The sequence below is a fragment of the Sparus aurata genome, chromosome 6 (assembly GCF_900880675.1).
Source record: "Sparus aurata chromosome 6, fSpaAur1.1, whole genome shotgun sequence".
Classification (NCBI taxonomy): Eukaryota; Metazoa; Chordata; class Actinopteri; order Spariformes; family Sparidae; genus Sparus; species Sparus aurata.
This window is the reverse complement of record NC_044192.1, coordinates 19,048,051-19,056,349: the sequence shown is the minus strand read 5'-3', so window position 1 is coordinate 19,056,349 and position 8,299 is coordinate 19,048,051. Positions and strand designations below refer to the sequence as shown.

Below are 8,299 nucleotides of genomic sequence, written 5' to 3'. Positions count from 1 at the left end.
TCATGGTAAGTAACTTGCTACCGTTGTATTTATAGTATTGATGAAACAGCTAAAATAAAAGCGATCGGCTGCGAGTGATGGTGAATGAACAGCTGAAAAAGCAGTGAAGTTGCCAGTGTACCAGTAAATTTTAATTGTAAGCCTTGCGTCAGACAGAAACTGATATTTCTCAAACAAATTGATGAGGTGAGATGAGTTGACATCACCAGTCGACACTATGAGGCACTGATTAGCTGGTGAAACAGGTGATGGGCTTTAGGTCCTGAAACCAATCGCTATCAACGTTACATGCCGAGTTGCAAGTGACACCATCAGTCAGCCGGAGTCAAGCTGAGCAGCCACTGCTGCAACCTTCCCCTTAAATGCTCCAAAAATGGTCTAGTCGTAACACAAATCTTAGGTCTGAACTAGCCTTTAGAGTACAGTGTGATCATAATAAAGCATACCTCCTTGACCGTGAGATCGATCTTGAGCGCTTATGATTCTTGTCTCTGGAGAGAGACCGATATCTGCGTCTGTCTCTCGAAAGAGACCTGATGAACAAAAACAAAAACAAATTAACAGGACTTATTTGGCAAACGCACAAATTCAATACACACAAGTAGAAGCTTACCTGCTGCGACTGCGGCTTAGACTCCTCCTCTTCGGGGATCTACAGTGCAGGTGAAGTTGGAAAATGAAATGAACATTAGGAAAAACAATCTAACCCTTTCTCTAACTAAAGCAACCTTTGGTATTCGTGATCCTTAAGGAGACATGGGGTGGAAACGTGGTTACACGTAGTTCCTTGTCTGTTAATAGAAGGATCATCTGCATCCATGAACTGCATTAAGATAAACCCATTAAAGGAAACTTTGTCCAATGAGCACCAATCATGGAGCCAGACTCCAGAATGTAGAACAAAATCAGGGCTCGACATTAAGACTTTACTGGACAAACACCAAGTAAAATATGTTTCAAATTAATCATGAAAAATGGAAAACATATTTTTTGATGATCTGTCCACTGTAGTGATGCCATTAATGTTTATTTAAGCAACACTGGATGCACACAGCTTGTACACAATGATCTACACAAAGTTATTTCTAAAAGTAAGCAGATCTTTTCTGTTGACGTGATCAGGCTGAGACCACTAGTAACCTTCAAGTGTTGGCTCTAAAGATCACCGACATTTGAAGCATGATATTTAGTTTAAAAACTGCTGTGCTTGATGTGAAAGGATATTTTCATGGAAAAGAGTGACCATATAAAATAAATAAAGTCAAAAACAGAACACTTTTTTCCAATTAATATCACTCTAGGTGACTTAATGTCAAGCCATGAATTTGCACTTTGCAGCAATTACACTGTGAACATCCAATACAATTTTGGAAATGAAAATCAAAGACTGACGGCAAAGTTCCTTGACCACAACTTTTGATCTTTAGATTTTTGCAGCTCTGCACTGAAATTGCTCTTAATTACATAACTCTTGATGGAAAACTGTCAAGCAGCTTTGAAAGTTAGATTAAGCATAACATCTACAAAGAGCAGGATAAAATCAACTTACTATTTTGGGGGATTTTGACAAGATAGAAATGACGCAAGGAAGCCAGACTGATGGTGAGGGAGGTCGAATTGCAGAGAGGATTTGCCACATGATGCAAATGGTGGCGATATGAAGTTGCTTGGTGGCTGGTTGGAGGGGGTAGTTGTAGAGTTTCCCTGCCTTTTTTGGGGGGGAAGGATGGGAGGGGGTGTAAGCCAAGGGCTGTTCCCGTTGACACAGAAGTTGTGTGGAGAATAGAAAGAGTAAAGACGCTGATTGGTTGATAATGTGAAGTGGATCGCTGTCGATTGGATTAAGGTTGGAGGAAGAAGAGGAGGATGCTGGGAACTGCATGCTCAGGAACCAAAAGGTTGGTGGAACCTGACGACTGGCGGTGGTGCGCCTGGGTCATGTGACAACACCAGCCAAGCTGATTGGGGCTCGCTGGTCAGCAGTCACATGATGCTGAAAGAGGACTAGTTGACTGACTCAGATGGTGAGAAGCGTGGTGGTGACTCTGCAACGGGGTTCAGTTTATTAATAGATGGCAACTGAACTCAGAAAGAAAACAAAGTTTACACCTGCAGAAAGTAATTCTAGAAAGTACCTATAAAAATGTTGGATGGATGATGAAGTGCTAACTGTGCCTTTTAAGATGTTCCCATAAACCAATATAATTTTAGTACAGCTTGGTCTGTTTAGAGACATACCGTTCTAAGAGTTCATAAATATTCAAGCACTGACATATGCTGCTTTTAGACTTGCTGCAATCAACTTTAGCAAAATTGACAAAAGATAAGAAAATAAATAACCTTAAATTGATAAAATAAATGTGTTCAAAGTATCAATCCAATTAACACATTAAAGAAAGGGAGTAACATCAATATATCAAAACCTGAATCAGCTAGATCATCAACAGATTATCTATTGATGAACTCTCTTTTTTATATTTGTGCTTATAATAATAATAATAATAATAATAATAATAATAATAATAATAATAATGATAATAATAATGATAATAATAATGATAATAATAATAATAGCAACAACAATCATTATTTATTTTTTTTACAAAAAAAGATCTACAGCAGTAACAGTGCTTACAAATGGATTCAAGCAATACCATGACCAATCAGAAACTTTTCCTCCTACTTAACTTAAAAGCTAACAAACCTTTAACAGGTTTGAGCTCTATGGATTTAAGATGGTTTGCTGGTGCAGGAGGTTGTTCATTTGAATGGCTTTGCCAAACTAACAAATATTTGGAAGGAGTAAAAAAACAAATCTTACAGTGTGTGGGAAATGTAATCATTTGAAAAACATGTTTAAATAAAACAGTAAAATGAATAATATACCTGCGTTTGACTGGAGGACTACCTCGTCGCCTTACATCTTCACGAGGGCGTCTACTCCAGGATGGAGGAGGACCTCGGCTCCTCGAGCGCTTTTGCCCGGTGGATAACTCAACACGCACTCGACAGCCACACATGTTTCTGAATAAAAAGACGTCACGTGAGAGGAAATTGCAAAAAAGAAGCACAACAAAAATAACTAAATAAAATGTGCTGAGGGAGTTACCTTCCATCCAGTTCCCTCACGGCATCGGATGCATCTCTAGGATCTTCAAACTCTACAAAAGCAAAGCCCGGGGGATTCCGGGCAACCCAAACACTTCTTAAAGGACCATAGTAGCCAAAAGCTCTTTCTAATTCTGTTTTGTTTCCATTGTTTCCTAGATTTCCAACGTAAACTTTGCAGTCAAGGGGACAGTCTCTATTAAGGGCAGGGTCTGAGAGAAAAAGACACAAACACACACGGAAGACATGAGGAACATTGCTTACACATTGTTGTAATTAATTCTGAATTACTTTTGGTTGAAAAATTCCAATCCACCACATCTGAAAGACAAACATTTGCCTTAATTGAGATTGAGAAGGCCATACTACTATTATCACTGGTTGTGTAAAGCTGTGAAAGCAGGGCATCTGTATAACACTTGATTTACAGGATTTTAACAACAATTTGAGGATTGTGCTCTCCTTCATGTGCCCAAAACATGACAATGATTATATGAATGAGTCTCACTAAAACACCTTTTAGAATATGGCATACTTTGCTATATTTATAATATGAGCTTCTTGTACTCTTAGCCTCCTCACAGCAGCCACTAATGTAATCACTCTGAGAACAAATCAATGCAGCAGGGGAAGCCCATTTGACAAGGCACAGCGTTTTTTGCAGTCCTGTTTTAATGTTTCAAATCCCAGTGATAAACGCCCCAGAATCTGTTATAGTTAGCATGCCCAGCCTAGTAAACACACTGTAAAACGTATACATTTCAATATAACAAACTATTATAAGAATGTTTTTGTGCATATCAAAACCTGAGGCAACATCAGAACTCACTTGAATTTCTTGGCTAATCTTAGTGATATTTCAGTAAGAATATTGGCTCTCTCACCAGTTCTTTGCCTGCAACATTCATTCAAGTGAGTCACTACCTGCTAGCCAGGCAGTAATTACACTAATGCTTCAGATACTATGGTTTCGACTACTGAGAGGCTGTTCAGACCTGGTATCAACATCTGTCTTGATAGATCCGATCACAAGGAGTACAGTCGTACTCAATATACATCGAAATCCCTCAATATGCATTTAAATCTGTTCACTCAGACATTTGGAGATGAAACACTGAAGAACTGTCTGTGCAACCGACACCTTCCAGAAAACTCCCATGTCTGAATGGTTGATCAGCTATCTGGGGAGGAAACTCCGTACCGCATTGTAGGCAGTTGATAAGTAATGTCATAGGCCACCTCCTCTGTTAAAAAGACGATCGTTGCAGTTTGACAGAGATGGATTATTTTACTACTCTGTCAAACCATCGGTCTTCTGTGGCCAAGATGTTTACATTGTTGTCATCAAAAGATGGATTTTCCTAAGGTTAAGTCAACGACCCACAAGTGGCCCTAACGACGAAATTCTGAGCACACACGTGTCCTTAACAACTCTGTAAGGACACACCCACAGAGAGTGTAAAAGCCTGCAACTCCCCTCCAGTTAGATAGACCTTAAGTACTCTTGGATGAGAGGTGAAACATCATCAAGAAACTGAAACAGTCCAGTTACCTACAATACTGCACTTTGTCAGTGTCTGTCTAGCTCATGTGTCAAACCTGCCCACATAACAGCTTTAAACATTGTGAGAAGATGTAGACAACACATTTTTAAATATTTGGGCCTTCTTGTAAATTCTATTTGATACAATACATTGTGCCTGTTTTTTTTTCCACTTGGGATGGATGGCAATACCAGAGGCTCTTCACACTTCTATACTTTGTGCATCCTCGTCTACTCTGTCCTCCTGCATGTTTGCACGATATTGAGGAATGTCTCAATTGGTAAAAAGCTCCTCAAGGAGAAAGGAGGCCTCCTATCTGCTCTCCTCGTTTCTGTTCCTGACCTGCTGTACTCACATCTCATGGGGGAGGGACTAAGATGAGAGGAGGCAAGGTTGTATAAAGTGAGATATGCAAAAGAAGGGCACGTCTGAACAGACTCTCAGTGGCTTACCATGTCAGCTAAATCATTCCCCTGGGGGAAACACTGTAGTGTTTGGAACTGGAGTAACAAGTTACAAGTAGTAAGAGGAAGTAACAAGGCATGGTATCTTACCTGCCATTTCACTAGGTTCAAATATATTCTTGTTTGAGTCCTACAATCAGATGTACCTGAAATAAAAGAAAATCAGTTAAAACCTGTTGATACGTGCTGACACCTGTGTGCAATCAAAGTCAACAACAAGCTTTTGTCATGCGATTCAAACTCAAGAGGAAAACGTGGTATTCGTTTCGTAAAAATAGCCAAACAAAAATAGCTTCAACGCTGTACTCGCCTCTGGAGTCACATTTAACGTTACTGTATTACCTGCCATTAAAGTCCTACCATGACACTATAATAAGAGCTGGCTAATGTGTCATGACCACGTCAGTCTAGTGACTGACAGTAAGCAAGCTACCACCAGCTAGCACACAGAAGTATTCAGGATTCATTGGCGTGTGCGTACCAGCTACGATTTGAATAACGCTTTGTCAGTTTAAAACACAAACTGGACAAATTACACAAACACTGCTCAAATCTGGAACTCTTGTGTCCAACTGGGCTCCAAAATATTCATGCTACCAGGTTTCCCCAACAGCTATAACTTACAAACATCAACGCCATGCTAGCTACGACAGAGAATGTAGCATGAATCACGTCGAAACGGTTAAGAAAATGATTTGAAAGCACGCTAAAATATGTGACATGATACCCAGCATGGGCAACCCAAGCAGGCCAATGTGTTCAATAAATGAGGCTTACCTTTTGTGACAAATAATATTAGCAGCAGGTTTTACGCCGTTGGTCTCAGGTGCTGCTAACCTGACTTGTTGTTAGCATGTCAGTCGCAGACGCAACAGCCCGCTCTTCTTCTTTATGTCTATCGGCAGCGTTACATGCACACAGCGCCACCTGCTGCACCGGAGTGGACAGTCACAGCACACCGTATACTACAATCTTCATGCAAATTCTCCTGTCAACTTTAACAATAGAAATGTAAAGACATTACCCGAGGAGAAGGTTTAACAGAGAGCTTCTTTACAAACATGTATTATTTGAGGTGGGTGCACAACACCACCTGTAGACAGACACTGTATGCATTTTGTAGGTCAAGTAGGTTAAATCTACATCTATTAGACAAAACAAACTTGTAAATATTTTTGCAAAACAGGGGAATCAACAGCCCAGTACACACTCATTTCTTGAACATCTGACACAAATAAAGAGAGCCTTTGTGACCCACTTCAGTTTTCCAGCCACTGCAGTGTTCTCCCCTCTCCATCACCATCCTCATCTACTTCAATAAAATAAACAGGTGGATAGAAAGTAAGAGATTTGAAGCTGATGACACACAGCTGGAAATTGCGATGTTATGTAAATCCCAAACAGAAGAGATGAAAACGAAATGATAAATAAAAGGGTCATGAATACTAATAGTGTTACCACTGTACAGAGACGGATGTTTAGCTTTTTTTGGCAAATGCCCTCTCCTACCTTTGAGTATTTTTTCTGTCCATCCATAGATTACTTACATTTTTAACCTCCTGTGCTTTAAGGATAAAGATGGTCTATTAACGGTTGGCCGTGTTTCTGTCTCCTTCAGCCTAGATTTCAGGCACTGTGTGGCTTCTTTTCCTTTAAATCATCCCCTCTCCTTCCATATCATCTATAATGATTTTCAACACAAAATAGCAACATGCCTGTATGTCTGTCCTATTGAAAAGCCCATGGAAGTGTTCAACGGCAATGCAGACAACAGAAAACAAAACAAGATACTTGTTCTTTAGGATGATACTTCGACTCCACTATATTCATTTTACAGTTTTAGGTGATTTAAGATTAGTATTTCCCAATAAAAATCACATTGCAAAATACAATGCATCCTTAAATAATGGGGCTCCTGATCCTGATGTTTTGGATGTCTAAGAGTTCTTAGCACTTCTACCAAAAAGAGATTCTCCCCATGAACTCAGCTAAGTTCAAATAAGAGTTTAAGGTCCAAAGATGTTACACCAAAAGAGAATTGTCTGAAATATTAATCCAAGATTAAATTGCAGAACTGTTTTTTTCTTCTGTTTCCCATGAATCATCTCACAAACACCCACATTCATTATGTAACCCTTTGCTAGAGGCCTCGACCCACAGTTTGGTACACCACCGGATTTAAATACCTATCTATAGGTATTTAAAACTAGTCTTACTTTCAGTATCAATTATGTTATCACGTCCATCACATGGGGTTGTTGACTTAATAAAAAGTGTGTTAAATAATAAAATAATAAAATAACTTAATTACAAGAGGTTTTAATTACTGACATTTGCCTGCAACTATCCAGTAAATGTGCAACGTACAAGAGAAAACCTATTGCCTTAACCAGAGAGCCCGAGAAAAATCATCCCTACATTTACGTCATGTAACATTAAATGCATTGTGCGAAGCAGTGCAGAGTATATGATGTAGTTGTTATGTTCTGTGTTGACAGGAAATAAAAACTTCATTCATGCAGTTTGACCTTAAAAACGGAAAAACAGTTACAGCTGTGCAGGGAAGTACCTCCACAGAGCGGGAAGGTTATTGCTCAACATGGCGAAAAAACACCACAAACGACCCCTTGTCAGAGTTCAGGGGTGGGGGTGGGGGTGGGGTGTGTGTGTGTGTGTGTGTGTGTGTGTGTGTGTGTGTGTGTAGGGGGGGTGGTGGTTGGTTAGATACTGTATGTACGCTTCCTGTATCGGGACACATTCAAGAAAAAGCTGGTGTTGAGCAGAAGAAGAGGTGACGGAAACAAAAGTCCTTGTACATCTCTGACCCTTATTCTAACCACTCTCTCCTCAACCTGCAGAATGTAACGTGAGACAGGAAAATGATTTATATTTAATCTGTCTTTATTTCAGCTCGAGCTGATGGTGAATTATCTGCTTTACTTTTTAATCAACATGTCAACACACAAGTCCTGATTATAGTCTTTATCACATTTTGGAATCGGGTGTGGCATCATCATTAAACCATTTCTTTTTATCAGTCTTGTTTGTAGTAATTAGGGATGTCACTAGCCATTGTGAGCAGTAAAGTTGGCTATCGAGCATTCACCGACACCTCACTCGGATTTCTGATTAATGATCACCATAACATGACAGATGACAGATGAAACTACCACGTGCTCAATT

General features: G+C 39.6%; 1 protein-coding gene across 6 annotated transcripts in view; it reads right to left on the bottom strand.

Annotated features, from left to right (window-relative positions):
* The window catches only part of LOC115582826 (serine/arginine-rich splicing factor 3-like), a 28,522-nt gene extending 22,497 nt beyond the window's left edge, over positions 1 to 6,025 (bottom strand). For 4 of the 6 annotated variants that reach the window (XM_030419038.1, XM_030419041.1, XM_030419042.1 and 1 more), the window contains exons 1-2: positions 614 to 2,359; positions 447 to 533 (exon numbers count right to left, since the gene is read on the bottom strand). Coding sequence is in view for 1 of the 6 variants with exons in the window: in XM_030419044.1 (XP_030274904.1) it covers positions 447 to 533; positions 614 to 652; positions 2,887 to 3,024; positions 3,110 to 3,320; positions 5,207 to 5,213 (482 nt within the window). In the remaining 5 variants the exon portion in view is untranslated. Of the gene's footprint in view, positions 1 to 446; positions 534 to 613; positions 2,360 to 2,886; positions 3,025 to 3,109; positions 3,321 to 5,206; positions 5,263 to 5,893 lie in introns of those variants that run through there. The other 2 variants (XM_030419044.1, XM_030419040.1) reach the window with 2 other exon arrangements.
* Between the last annotated feature and the right edge of the window lie 2,274 nt (positions 6,026 to 8,299).